The 15,091-nt window shown below is 36.0% G+C and overlaps 2 protein-coding genes across 3 annotated transcripts; both read right to left on the bottom strand.

Moving 5' to 3' along the window:
- Positions 1 to 968: 968 nt before the first annotated feature.
- LOC115985819 lies at positions 969 to 1,713 on the bottom strand. Its single transcript, XM_031108721.1, has 3 exons — positions 1,542 to 1,713; positions 1,099 to 1,344; positions 969 to 985 (listed from the first exon to the last, which is right to left on the bottom strand). The coding sequence occupies exons 1-3, from the start codon at positions 1,711 to 1,713 to the stop codon at positions 969 to 971; spliced, it is 435 nt and encodes a 144-aa protein (XP_030964581.1).
- An 871-nt stretch (positions 1,714 to 2,584) lies between these two features.
- LOC115984272 (collagen alpha-2(IX) chain-like) lies at positions 2,585 to 14,738 on the bottom strand. Of its 2 annotated transcripts, XM_031107236.1 has the most exons (3): positions 14,119 to 14,738; positions 14,046 to 14,082; positions 2,585 to 2,817 (listed from the first exon to the last, which is right to left on the bottom strand). In XM_031107236.1, the coding sequence occupies exons 1-3, from the start codon at positions 14,654 to 14,656 to the stop codon at positions 2,778 to 2,780; spliced, it is 615 nt and encodes a 204-aa protein (XP_030963096.1). In that variant the 5' UTR covers positions 14,657 to 14,738; the 3' UTR covers positions 2,585 to 2,777. The 2 variants fall into 2 exon arrangements, with proteins under 2 accessions (XP_030963096.1, XP_030963095.1); XM_031107235.1 differs by having other exon boundaries at positions 2,586 to 2,817; positions 14,046 to 14,737.
- Positions 14,739 to 15,091: the final 353 nt, after the last annotated feature.

Raw genomic sequence — 15,091 nt, forward strand, 5'->3', positions numbered from 1 at the left:
ACTTCGAAGGTACTAAATTCAGAAGATACATTGCAGTATTTAAGGCATATCCCCAAAAGGAAATTGGTAGAGTCGAATAAATCATCATGGATCTAACCATATCTAAAAGAGTCCTATTCCTTCTTTCCACTACACCATTTTGTTGTGGAGTTCCAAGTACAGTCAATTGGGATAAAATCCCATTTTCAGTTAAGTAATCCTTAAAATCTCCAAGAAGGTATTCGCCACCACGATCAGATCGAATGGCCTTTATGTGTTTACCCAATTGATTCTCAACTTTAGCCCTAAACTCTTTGGACTTTTCAAAGGCTTCGGACTTCCATTTCATTAGGTACACATAACCAAATCTAGAGTAATCATCAGTGAAAGTAATGAAATACTCATAGCCACCTCTTGCTTGGATTGACATAGGACCACATACATCTGAATATACTAGTTTTAGCAACTTTTGGGCTCTTCTACCTTTTACATTAAAAGGTTTTTTGGTCATTTTACCCTCCAAACAAGATTCACAAACTAAAAATCCATCAAAATCTAATGGCTCTAAGAGACCATCTTTGATTAGTCTTTGAATCCTATTTGAATTTATATGACCCAAGCGTAAATGCTAAAGATATGCATCATTAGTAGAAGAAAACTTTCTCTTTAATGATTTTACATGTGAATTATTATCTAATTTAGAATTATATAATTCATGCTTATCAAGAGTTAAAATATAAAGACCATCCACAATATTGCCAAAACAGATAAACACTTTACCCTTCTTTATTACAACATTGTCTTTAAGGATAACACAATATCCATGTTTACCCAAATAAGTTGAAGAAATTAAATTCCTACGAACATTAGAGACATATAGACAGTCTTCCAATATTAAAACCTTAGACTCAAAGCATAAATTAAACACTTTAATTGCTACAATTGAAATCCTACTCCCATCAGCCAAAGTAAGAAACAACTCCTCTTCATTAAGCTTTCTGGTCTCCTGGAACCCCCGCAAAGAATTGCAAATATGATTAGTACAACCTAAATCCACACACCAGGAATCTGTGGGATTTTATCCTAAACATATTTCAAGAAGGAATGAACTCTTCATACCCTTATTATTAGTAGCCCTGAATTTTGGACAATTCCTCTTCCAATGTCCTTTCTCACCACAATGGAAACACTTTCCTTTGATCTTCTTTCCTTTGTCGGCAACCCCTAAGGCAATTTGTTTACCCTTTTGCTTGGTGAAGTCCTTCTTCTTCTTTTTCTTACCCTTGCCTTTCAACTTAGGTTGAGAAGTAGAAGCTTCAGCCATATTGGCATCAACACTAAATGTACTAGGAATACCTTCTGCCGCTACCAATTCATTCATTAATTCAGAAAATGAATAAATCTTTTTGTTCATATTATAATTGAGTCTAAATTCCTTAAATGATTCTGGTAGTGACTGGAGTATCATATCCACTTGGGATTCTCCATCTATATCGGCACCTAAAACTTCTAGTGTATTAGATTGGAGATCATCTTAAGACAATGCTCCCTTATTGAAGTACCTTCAGCCATTTTGGTATTATAAATTTGTCTTATGTTTTCTTGCCTTGCAGAATAGCCTTGCTCACCAAACATCTCCTTAAAACTTAGCACAATGTCCGAAGCTAGTTCTACATCCTGCATTTGATGCTGTAGAACATTTGAGATAGATGCTAGGATGTAGCACTTGGCCATTTCATTAGATTTCTGCCAATGATCATATCTCCGTTTTTCCTGAGGATGAGCATCTAATAAAGGAAAGCTAGGACATGGTTGAGTAAGCACATATTTGTGCTCTTCGGCTATAAGAACAATGTCCAAATTTCTTTTCTAGTCAACATAGTTGGATCCAGTCAGTTTGTTTTGATTAAGAATAGTAACAAGTGGGCTAAATGATGCCATGATCAAATATGAAAACAATAAACATGAATATTATAAGTAAACTGGACATTATCAATTTAGCATATAAACATATAGTTGGAACCTTAATAAAACCATAATATAATATATGCAATGAAAACCCAATCCCATATTCAATATCCCTCAGCATAAAGTGAACATTAAATACTATGATTGATTGAGAACTATTCTCATTATTATTGCTATCATGATAACTCTTATCAAACACTAATAATATGCCGTAATACATTTGGCCTCTGAATATTAATAGTAAGAACTCAGCATAGAGGATACTATAATATTTAGTCTAGTGTCCACCATTATCTAGAATCATGTGTAGCCACATTTCATACCCCTAACAGGCTTATCTTGTAGTACCATGATAAAAACACCCTCCGCATGGAATGCAAAGCTCAAAGTTAAGACAAGGTGTTTGATCAAACCACTATAAACCAGGAAATTCAATCTTGTAGGACCATGAAATAAATACTCTCCACATGGAATACTAAGCTCGAAGTAAAGACAAAATATATATTTCACACTACTTTGAACCGATAAGGGAGGCTGTGAGATCCAACCTTTGTATCTCTCTCCCACTAGATGTTTTAAAAGAAAGGTTTTTAAATTATAAAACATGCATAATCTAATTACGCATAGCCTTGCTCTTTATACATTTGAAAACATTTAGAAAAAATTCAAACCATACTTTAGAGGCATTTTTACGAGAAGCTCGCGACTAAGCTCTTCTCGTGAAAATGGGTTAAGGAAAAATAGTGAAAACACAAAATTCAGATAGAAACTTTCGCGACTGTCTCGGGGCTGTTTCATGAGTAAAGCTAACTTGCGAAAAGTTTTGTGCTTTAGAGACATTTTTTGTGAGTAACTTCACGAGAAGGTAACCTGCAAAAAACACGTGTTTTCAGTTTTTAAAGGGCAGATGTAGACAATTTTCAACGGTTTTTCATGAACAAACAACAATCATATAAACATGATAGACAAAGATTGATATCAAAACTGAATTCCATTGATGTTATAGCCTTAAAGATCAATTTAACATACTTAAATTCAAATTTAAACAACATCATAACATCAATATCAGTTTTTATCAAAGCATAGTTTCAACAACCATGCAGAAAATTAAATGCATAATCATCTAACAATATGAAACTATTATCTTTGATTCCAAAACTCACAAAACATGTTAAACAGATTCAAAATTGAAGACCACTCTGATACCATTTGATGGAAAAATACATGTTTGTATCACTTACAAAACATATGCAGTAGAATATTAACGGATCTACTACATTCGTAATTAATAACATGTACTGTATAAGATTCAGAATATAAGAACAACAGAGTGTATCTTGGTGTGGTGAATTTCAAAACAAATATTAGAAGTACTTGGAAACACTTTTAATCCTCAATCCAATTCCACTTATACCCAAGAAGTGTTGTCTCTCAATCAGTTATATGTGTATGTTCAAGAGAGAATTAGAGAGTGTCCAACACTCACATACAAACCATTTCATGTATCTTCAAAATTCTGTATGTTTCTCTCCTTTTAACTGATTATCTAATTAGGCTAGCCTTTTGGGCTTTTCCAATTGGGCTTTAGTATGTGACTTGAAGTGGGGCTAAAAGGGAACAAATAAGACTCTAGCTACAATAGACCTTGGGCTTTTCTGTCAACTCTTGACAAGTCCAAAGTTGCCATTAATTATATTTAATACCACTATATAAATATAATTACACTCTAGGCCTTATTAATAAATTATATCCCAAGACTTTATTTACATGCAATCCCTTAATAAAATATTCGTAGTAATACAAAGTCATTAATGTAGACTGCCACTTTGTAGATTACTACATCTTAATCCTTGAGTACCCAGTTTAATCCTTTAAGTTATTCATCATATATTTATGAAATCCAATTTCATAAATATATACTTTAGTAACTCTTTACCAAAGTAGTTAGGCCTAACATTCTGAATAACAAACCCATTAAACTTATCTCAAGAGAATATTTTGTATCTTCATTAAGAGACTATGAATTCCATCTTGAGAATATATGTTCCATCAGCACTAAATGTGGCTGCCCAACATATTGAAGTTTTGACTGTTATATTAGATCTCACTCTTGATATATGAAAGCAACCTACACTTCATGATCAGGTCCATTATTATTCATTTGACAGTCGTGAGATTTATTATTCATTTGACAGTTGTTAGGAGAATAATAAATCTCACAGTGGTCCAGTTCAATTTGTCTTAACTCTTAAAATATATCAACATATCGACTAGAAGTCTCAACTTCCATGATCAAGACAAATCATCTTAGTTGATATGTTATAGTCTTCGCAGATGAAATGACCAATTTCATCACTGACTACGAACTAAAATTCTGAGTTTACAAAGAACTTGTGATTTATATCTTCTATGACTTTTCACATAAATCACATACTATGCATCTCATGGACTATATGATAATGTCCGAATATTCATGTTACCACTATTTTAGATAATAATTAAACAACTTTATTAATCACAACATTAAGTCATGCATAATGTTGTACATAATAACATACATAGCATCATACAATAGAATTTAAGGGCACTAATCCTAACAAATGCAATCAAACATGCTACTCAACTAGAGATCTAAACAACATTTTAAACTCTCAAAGTCATCTCTCAACAAAAAAAATGACAAGCATTTAAACCAAAAACACACACACACATACAGTAAACAAGTCTAACCAATTTTATATTTAAAAAACAAGTCAAGACAGTTTAGTGAGCATACATTAACACATGTGTTCCTTATGATGGCCAAATCACATTATACTTGCACGTGTATCAAAAGTAGCAAAGAATATTAAATATTGCGTGTAAAGAACATTACAAGATTGCATAAGTTTCTACATGTTATGATGATTTCAGATATGAGAAAATCACTTTAACTCACACATAATCATAATTGGCTGATGGGGACTATCACCTTTGAGGTACATCCTATAACTCCCGTATCTCCTAGAAGACACGCTTGCAATCATATATAAAGCATTTTGATTATTTTTGCTTTTATTTTTCTTTGCAAATTTTCTTTTGTTAAGCATATCATGCATGGGCATATAAGAGAGAGAAAAGAAATACCCAATGATGTTAAGCTTTTGACGTTGTACTTTTGCTATGCAGAAGCATACAGATGTCATTTCATGATTAGCGGGCAACAGTGGTGAAATGATTGTTTATACCTTTCTTTTAGGATTTTCTAGTCCTTCTCGTCAAAAAGACTGATACGAGTGTTAAGTACAAAAGATTACTTAATCTCACTCATCACAAACACGAGCCACAAAACTCACTTGCTTAGTTGTGCATAAAGATGCTCATCTAAGCTACAAAAGATACAAAGTTTAGAAATCTTTGTTTCAATGGCCATCCAAGGTACATAAGTACCAATGTACACAAACATTCTACTTTTGTACTTCACTAATTTTTCTATTTTTTTTTTTAATGAAATACAAAAATGAAGCAAAACTGAAAACAAAAAAACAAAAACATGTTAAACAAAGCAAAGCATAAAACTAGTCTGAATCAAAAAGGAAAGCAAAACACAAAAGTAATGCATACTCAAAAACAAGAAAAGGAGAGAGAGGAAAAGTGACTAAGTCACTTTGAGCCTTTTTCCTTCCACACCTTAGAAGAACCTTTCTGTTTAGCAAACCCTTGATCCAGTGGTCGGGGGGAAGAATTGAAACCGTTCAAGTTCAAAAGGAACATGAGGGCTTTGAGTAGATCTCCAAGAGGAGCAAAAAAGGATGGAAACTGATTATGGTTTCCCAATGAGATCATACTGTTGCTCTGTTGAGTGACTAGCCACTAATAGAAATTTGGTCGAGCATGTCCAATTGCTCCACCATGATGTTACTTCTTCTGTTAAGACTTTTGAGTATTGCCCTTCTAAGCCCTAGGGTTTTTAGTCTCTTTCTTATAAAGTTTAGGAGGTGCTCCTAAGATAAATTTACCCTTGTTTATGTTCTCACTAGCTAAAGCAATTTTGACATCTTGGTTCTCAAAATCAACATTATTAGTAGGTGAAACAAAAACAGTAGTATTAGAAGAAGCAATATTAGGTGAAGAGCAATCATACCCTAAACCAGTTTGATCAGAAGTAGATTTTTGAAAGTTGAGCATCTCGTCAAGCTTTGCACTTGAAGTTCTCTCCAACTAAGCTCTGACTTGAAACAGCTCCGCTTCAAGGTTCTTGGTCTTCTCAACCAAGAAATTATTCTCAAATCTTAGTGCTCCAATGGTTTGATTGGCTTCATCAAACTTCAAGCAGATTTCTTCTCGCTCAAGCTCCACATTGCTGAGCTTTTTGGTAGCCAACCTATACAACTTCTCACGCTTTTCTGAGACTTTGTATAATTTTGCATAGGCTATGTGGATGTCATCTTGTTTATCTATCTTTTTAAACTTAGATTCCACCAAGTCCTTTTCTTCATCCATATCTTCAACAATCCCCTCAGTAGAATTTACAATGGCAGTGAAGGCATTCAAGATTCCATCATCCTCATTTTCCGAATCATCCTCAAGTTCGGTGTCGCTCAATGTAGCAGCAAGTGCCTTGCGTTTCCCAATGGTCATGAGATATGTAGGGCACTCTTGTTTCATGTGTCCCAAGCCTTGACACCCGAAACACTTAGATCCTGATGGAATAGTATACTAACCGCCATCCCTAGTATCCTTCTTCTCTTTGTCTTGGCTCTTGAACTTAGATGAATTGGACTGCTTGCGGTCTTTGTCAAATCATTAGCATTGGCATTCTTCATAAACTTTTTGAACTGCCTTGTAATGTAGGATTTCATTTTAGAATCTTTATCGTCTAAAGACTTATTAGAGTCACTGCTCTTGGCCTTTAGTGCCATGCTCTTTCCCTTACTTGATTTCTTGATTCTTGTCAAACCCAACTCATAGGTTTGCAGTTTCCCAACCAGCTCTGTCAAAGGAATTTTGTCAATATCTTTTTATTCCTCAATTGTAGTGATCTTGGCATGAAATCTCTTGGGTAAAGATCTGAGCACCTTTTTAACAATCTTGGGTTCAGGAATGGTTTCCCCAAGATTAAATGCTAAGTTCACTATGTCCTTGATCTTGGCATAGAATTCATTGAACGACTCATCCTCCTTCATCTTGATCTCTTCAAAGCTTTTAGTAAGCCTTTGAAGCTTCGAATCCTTGACATCCTTGGTTCCTTTATAGGTCATCTAGAGGATGGCCTATGCTTCCTTGGTAGTTTCAATAGAGTATATCTTCTTAAACTCCTTATTTGTGACTGCACTGAATAAAGCATTCAATGCCCTGCTATTGAAGTTAGCCGCCTTGATTTTAGCATCATCCCAATCAGTCGGCGCTTCCCAGCCTATCTCTATAGCTTGCCATACTTTTTCATCTAATGAATGTAAGAAAGCTTTCATGCATACTTTCCAGTATGCATAGTTAGTGCTATCAAATAAAGGAGATATAATTAACAAGTGTCCTCTATCCATGACAACAAGGGTCAATGGATCACATAGCAAAGATTAGCCCTAATTAGAGTGTACCTGCTCTGATACCACTTGATAGGCCAAGAATGTATTGACCCCTTGTGATAAATTAACCAACTAATTAGTCAAGTTAATTAATTAATTTAATTAACATGCAATACACGTGATAGCACAAACAAATCACCAACTAAGTTAATATGTAGTAGAAAATAAAGTTGACACAGTGATTTGTTTACGAATGGGGAAAACTTCCAAGACAAAACCCCACCGGGTGAATTTGAGGTCACCACTCTCGAGAATCCACTATTATAACAACAAGCGGTTACAAGTAAAGGAATCCCAGTACCTTGGACTTGTTCTGTAGTGACAATCTCTCCTTTCAATCCACGGCTCCCAGTACATGACTAACCAAATTGATGCACGAATCCAAGTACGTGACTAACCACTAACTTGAGAAGGATGTTGGCTGCAAAGTTCTTCAGTTCATTAACACGATGAAGATCACGAAACTTCTTGATTACAAAATCCTACAGCATACAAATGCAGCAGCTTCTTCAAGAGAACGATGAACTAGGGCATATGTCTCTGGTCACAATATGCTTGTGAAAAACCTTTGCATTAAGTTTCACTCACTTGTATCTACTGTGACGACCCTTAAAATAATCCTTATATATGTTTAGGATTGTGAGAAAAGAAAGCCTAAACATGTATACATGGATTGGTGTGAAATCAGATATGAAAAACTGATTTCTGTAAATCTCGATAGATAGGTTATCTGTCGAGCAGCTATTAAGCATCAGGCTAAACATGCCTTTTAAACCTCGATAGATTCTATTTGTCGAGCTATCTGTCGAGATTTAAAATCCAGCACTTCTTCACTTGTTTCTTGGACAGATTTGTATGGTTTTAACACTTGGACTTGAACTCTTGTTCCTTGAAGTGTTAAACACATCCTAAATCTACCCAATTACAAGTAAAGTGCGTTTTGTCAAAAGATTAGCCAATTCTAAATGACATATGTTCCTAACAAGATTCACATATGTCGTAACACTCTTAATGCTGTAGTCAAGGAGCTCACCTCCGAGGAGAATCGTCGACCTACTTATCACATGTCATCCTCTGACCATGTATTGGCTACACCCTCTCTTCCCCCATAACCCTCCATTGTTGCAACCACTACCCCTCCATGCTTAACCTTTGGGAGTCCTTCCACTCAGCCTTTAAAAGGTACTTGTTGCGAGTTTTTCCGTGCAAAGAGCCATGACATCTTTGTTTGTCGCAAACTGCATAAGTTCATGCAAGAGTAGAATAAAGCTCCTCCTCCTCAAGCAACTGCTATGTGTCCCTTAGATCCATCGGTTCCAACAGGTCCATCTTTGGCTTCCTCACTTACTATAGCTGATATTAAGGTAGTAGTTCAACAGGTTTTATCCCGAACTTCCACTGCCCTTTCTATTACTTCAGGTAACCATTCTTGGTTTTGCGATACTGCATGTTGTAACCATATAACGCCTGATGAATCACAATTCTCTGATAAGGCACCCTTAGCACATCCTATCTCTATTTACACTGCTGATGGAACTCCTATGCTTGTTAGTCATAAAGGAACAATCTCTAATCCTAGTTTATCCCTTAGTGACACTTTTCATATTCCAAAATTGTCCCTGAATTTGCTTTTCGTTGGTCAACTCTATGAATTAGGAGTAGATATTCTCTTTACTAATCATGGTGTGGATGTGCGGAATCCTCGAACGGGTCAAGTGCTTGGGACAGGCTGTAAGGTTGGACGTATGTTTGAGGTTCACAACTTGAAGATTCCTTCACAAGTTGTCTCTATTGCTGCTACTACTACCACCCTCTCACCTAAATTATGGCATGCTCATCATACATCTTTATCTCATCCTCAGTTGTTAGCTTCTCAAGGTCATTTAGGTTCAATTTAGTTTCCAAAATTTTATTGTACTTCCTGTCATTTTGGAAAACAAACAAAATTGCCCTTTAATAATAGTGACTATTTTTCTTTTACACCTTTTGATCTTATACATTCTGATATTTTGGGTCCGGCACCAGTTCCCATTGAGGGGGAATCCTGATATTTTGTCATATTTGTGGATTATTTTTCTCCATATTCTTGGATTTATCTACTTCACCATAGGTTTGAACTTGTGTACATTTACCAAACATTTCATAAAATGATTGAAACATAGTTCAATCACACCATTCACATCTTTTGATCATATTATGCTCAAGAATATAATGATAAATCTTTCTTGTCCTTTTTAGATAGCAAAGGTACACTCCCCCACCGGTTTTGTCCTTATACCTCTTAATAAAATGGTTGTCTAGAATGAAAACACTGTCACATTCTTGATGTTGTATACACCCTTCTCATTTTTGCCTCTATTCATGAACACTTTTGGGGTGAGGCAACACTCACTGCTATTTACATAACTAATCACGTTCCTTCACCGACTACACACAACAAATCACCCTTTGAGTTCCTTTATGGTCAATCCCTTGACTACTCATCTTTTCGGGTTTTTGGTTGTACTTGTTTTGTCTCTCTTCCTCTTCATGAACAAACAAAGCTCCAACCTCATACTTGTCTCTGTTGCTTCCTTGGCTATGGTGTTTCCCAAAAGGGTTTTCATTGCTATGACCCCATCACTCATCGCCTTCGTGTCTCCCATCATGTTGAATTCTGGGAATATCGTCCTTTCATGAGTCTTCAGCAATTTCCTATGTCCTCTTCCTCAAAGTTTCCCATTTTTACTAATCTTTTCCTTCCTCTTTATCCTGAATTTGTGGAGGATTATTTAACATCGGCTGCCTCTCCAAATGACTTATCTCTAGTTTTTTCCCCGGCACATGACTCGCCTATCTTGGATTCTGTGGCACCATCGTCTCCTAAACCTCTTGTCAGTCCTGACCTTCATCGCTCTACTCGGGTAAGTGTTAATTCTTCTTATCTCACTAATTATTACTGCTCTTTTGCTCTTGCCACCCTCTATGAGCCTCACACCTATCGTGAGGCCCATATTGATCCTCTTTAGCAGTAAGCTATGTCCGAAGAACTAGATGCCCTTCACAAAAATCTTACTTGGGATATGGTTGATTTGCCTCCTGATCAGTCTGTAGTAGGTTATAGGTAGGTTTACAAGATCAAGACCAAGACTGATAGATATGTTGAATGATACAAAGCTCGCCTCGTTGCCAAAGGCTTTACTCATGAATATGGCACTAACTATGAGGAAATATTTGCTCATGTTGCTCGCCTTACATCTGTTAGATGTCTCATTACTGTGGTTGTCATTCACCATTAGCCTCTTTATCAAATGGATGTGAAGAATGCTTTCCTCAATGGAGATCTCCAAGAAGAAGTGTACATGCAACTACCCCCTGGTTATAATCACTTAGGTTGTCAAGTTTGTTGCCTTTGTCATGCTCTTTATGGCCTTAAGCAAGCTCCTTGGGCTTGGTTTGAAAAGTTTAGCTCAGTTGTTGCTTAGCAGGGTTTCACTTCGAGTCCTCATGACACTGCTCTCTTTGTTCGAAGATCCTCTGCTGGTATCACTTTTATTCTTCATCATGTTGATGACATGATTATTATTGGAGATGATTCTATAGGTATCTGATCTCTTCAGCACTTCTTTAGTCAGCATTTTGAGATGAAAGATTTGAGCACTTTCAGCTATTTTCTTGGGCTTGAGGTTACCTCATCCTCTGATGGATACTATCTATCCCAAGCTAAATATGCTTCTAACATTCTCTCCAAGGCTGATATCATAGAAAATAAAACTATTTCCACTCCCTTGGAATACGATGCCAAGCTCACACCCTTGGATGGTGAACCTATATCAGATTCTACTCGTAATCTGGGCATAACTCTCTCATCCAAGCTCCCATTGAGATGATTCAAGATGCTATGGAATGCCAAGACAAAGCTCTACAACTTTTGTGATTTAAGTTTCGAGAGATACGGGTTGCATCAAGATCGAAATCGGGCTTGAAGTTGCTGCACCTGCATTGCTGACGTTCTGGAATGTTCCTTTGCCTACAATTCTAATATGCAAATCTGATGAGGTTTATTTACAGAAACTTCCAGATCTGGTGCACAAAATTTCCAGCTGAAAAACACCATTTTCCTAGTTATATTAGGACTTTGTTTTATTTTTAATATTTTTCCTTAATTAGTTAGGTTTAGATATTATTATTGAGAATATTTTTAGGAGATTTTGGAGGCTTGGGAAAGGGGTAATTAATGTAAAAGGGGGAGGAGAAATCAAAATTGGACACACAAGCCTCTCTCTCCCCTCTCCTCTGAGTTTTCATCATGGCCCTACTTGGCTAAACTTTTATACTTGGTCGAAGGAAACTGAAGCCTGGGAATGAATAAAACTGTGAGATCTAATTTGTTTTTATTGTTCAATTTATGTTTTGAATATCGAATGTTTTTCTGTGCCTATTTTCATGATTGTCTCGTTTAATTACTAGGAGGCCTACTAGTTTATTGTTCGTTGCAACCTACTGCTAGGTTAGATATCAATTTCGTAATTGTTTGATCTCTCTAACTTGTGAAGCAACCAAGATTTAATGATTTGCTGCATCAGAAATTATTAGATCTTAGGAAGAATGCTCGACTAAATTAAATGCAACAGCTTGTGTTTGTGTTGTTTAGTTTCATCGATCTCTCTGATTCTTAAGGCTGCTACTAGATTAAAACTTTAGCGCTTGTCTTAGGTTGTTTAGTAGTTAGGATTTATTAGATCGCTTGTTTTCTAATTAACTACGACTAAGGAGAGATAGGAAAATTGTTCCGTTGGTGAATATTCAAAGTGTGAATTGATATATACTTGCATCGATGATTAGTTGTAAAATTCTGATGGTGGATGTTGACTTAGACCAAGGTTTGTTCTTTTGATTAATTTTGATACTTTAATTTGAATTGTTCCTCAGTTATTTTTTTTCCTTAAAATTGTTTTCATTATACTTCACCCCCCCTCCTTGTTCACGTAGCATAAAACTAGGCTAGATACTCTCCGTGGGAACGATCTTTACTCGCACTACTACATATATTTTTAGGAGTATAGGTTTTATTTTTGGTTGCCTGCGACAGCACACCACTGGGACTACTCGAGACATAGCTCCTAATAATTTCTACTTAGAAGGACTTAACAACATATACAAATTGAATAGAAATTCTCAAGAAAGAACTTACTTAACAACACAAAAAATCATCCAACTTCTACACACCTTATCTAACCCATATAATGGTTTTGAAATTTGGATCGTTTAAAGAACTGGCGAACAAAGGGGTTTAAAATTTTTGAGGTTGAACCGTGGTGATGTCATAATTAATTTAAATTTTTTTTGAAATATAAATTAGTATAAATAGAAAAAATGAATAAATAGTTCAAAAAATAAAAATAAAAACCATCTTTCAAATGTATTTTTTATATCAATGGAATATTTTCAATTGTTAAAAAAACAATAATAAAAAAAATTATTAATTTACATTATACTATCAAGATAAGATAGAATTATATTATAGACAAAACAAATGTTTACAGCATTATATATTTTTATGCAAATGTGTATAATATTTGCACTTGTTTAATCTATAATATAAATTTTAATTTACAATAACACATGAATTTAACATATGAATACATGGGTTTGTAGCACCAATAAATTATGCAATTAGATATTCAAATGTCTTATAAAACACGCAATTAAATGAAAATGGTTTTAAAAAATCTAAAAGCAAATGAATGGTGGAAACATGGCTACATGTCCAACCTTTTCATTGGGAACGGGTACTGTCTGCCATATTGGTAGACAACTTTATTAGAAAAGGAAAAAAAAAATCTTAGATTTTTTTATTTCTTTTGGTTTTGCCACTTTGGGTACTAGTGACAGAAGAAGAAAGGAAACCCTAAACAAGCAAGAAGAATAAATGCAGAAAGAAAACACAGAATATTGGAGAAGAAGGAAAATTGGAAAACGTAGAAGAAGCAGGGTAAAGATAAGATTTGTGCTTTTCATTTCTATTTTATTTTGTGGACTTGGTGTGTTTTGGGATTGCATTTTCGGATTTGTGTTAAGGATGAGAGATAAAAAGCCAAAGTTCAACGGAGAAAATGGAATAACGTCAATGCCCCCATCTTTTTTCTTTTTTTTTCTAGCTTCAACCTAAACCGTGAGACCGGCCACGACTCTCAAATCCGGGTTCATACAGTTCATTGTATTTTTTGTACAGAGTGGGTTTTAGGTTTAAAAAACTGTTTCAAGAGGTGGTTCTTCATTAACCGGGTCGGACCATACTGTCCAGTCCGGATTTTGATACCATTAATAGAACTAAGATTAAAAAAAATAAATAAATAAAAACCATTTCTAACACCCAAATACAAACACTCTAAAACTAAATTCCCAAAAAGAAAAAGAAAAAAAAAAAAAAAGCCCATTGCAGAAACTCTAACACTTAAATACTCAGACCGAACCAAAAGGTAAAAACTAGGGAAAAATATATAAAAATCCAAACAAATAGGGAAAAAAATTATTTTTATCTTTTCCTAGTACCTAACATGGCACTGGCATCCCTGGCGGCACTGGCATCCTTGGCGGCACTGGCATCCCTGGCGGCACTGGCATCCCTGGCGGCCCGGGTAGCACTGGTAGGCTGGCAGCCCTGGTGGCCCTGGTAGCCCTTGTGGCCCTGATGGCCCTGGCAGCCCTGGCGGCCCTGGTGGCCCTGGTAGCCCTGGCGGCCCTAGTGGCCCTGGTAGCCCTAGCGGCCCTGGTGACCCTGGATCCCCTTTGTACCCTTTTGGCCCTTTCTCCCCTTTCTCCCCTTTCAGCCCTGGCTTCCCTGGATCCCCTTGGTCCCCTTTTGGCCCTTTTTGTCGACGAATGTAAATCGCCACTACGATTAAGCTAATTAATATTATTAGAGGCAAGATACAACCCAACACGAACCGCACGGATACTGGTTGTGTTTGACTTGGTGGAGGCCATATGTTGTCATCTAGTAGTGATGGAATGAAAGGGGGACTTGGAGGAAACTCAAATGCTGGCGCTATCAATGGTGGAGGCGGAGTAAGGGAGGGTTGTGGTGGTGGTGGTTGTGAAGAGAGGGTTGGAATTAGTAGTGCGGTGATGGTGGTAAACAGCATGAACAACAGGGCAAACATGGTTGAAATATTTGGATTTTGGAGCTGAAGGTGAAGGTCCGTCTGCTCTGAAATAGCCACAAAGCCATGCTTTTTATAGTTGCTACTCTCAGACTTCACCTACCTTAAAAGCATCTTTATGTCTTACAAATCTTTTTTATCATTTTGTAGATTACATTATTTATCTCTTCCAAGATTCATCTTTTCGCTGACTCACTAGAAAAATCTTAAAAGCATCCGAGAAGATGGAATGATGTTAAGGAACTGTCTCATAAAAATGGGCCAGCTCTTCAAGTTACTCAGAATTTGATACCCCTTATCATAAAAAATGGGCCAGCTCTTCAAGTTACTCAGAATTTGATACCTCTTTTAGTTTATCCTTATATTACACTACTGCAGATTTTCGTTCTATAGAATATTTGACACACACGCTAAATGTGTCCACCGTTCTTGTCA

The sequence above is a fragment of the Quercus lobata genome, chromosome 4, assembly GCF_001633185.2.
Source record: "Quercus lobata isolate SW786 chromosome 4, ValleyOak3.0 Primary Assembly, whole genome shotgun sequence".
NCBI classification, from domain to species: Eukaryota; Viridiplantae; Streptophyta; class Magnoliopsida; order Fagales; family Fagaceae; genus Quercus; species Quercus lobata.

Bases quoted from the DNA above. Each gene is read 5' to 3' on its own strand.
- LOC115984272 (XM_031107235.1), bottom strand. From the start codon at position 14,656: ATGTTTGCCCTGTTGTTCATGCTGTTTACCACCATCACCGCACTACTA. The intron at 2,818-14,045 runs GTACTAGGAAAA...TGTTTTTTGCAG, and splicing joins GGATGCCAGTGCCATGTTAG to GTTACCTTCTCGTGAAGTTA.
- LOC115985819 (XM_031108721.1), bottom strand. From the start codon at position 1,713: ATGGCCAAGTGCTACATCCTAGCATCTATCTCAAATGTTCTACAGCAT. The intron at 1,345-1,541 runs GTACTTCAATAA...ATGAATTGGTAG, and splicing joins TAATACCAAAATGGCTGAAG to CGGCAGAAGGTATTCCTAGT.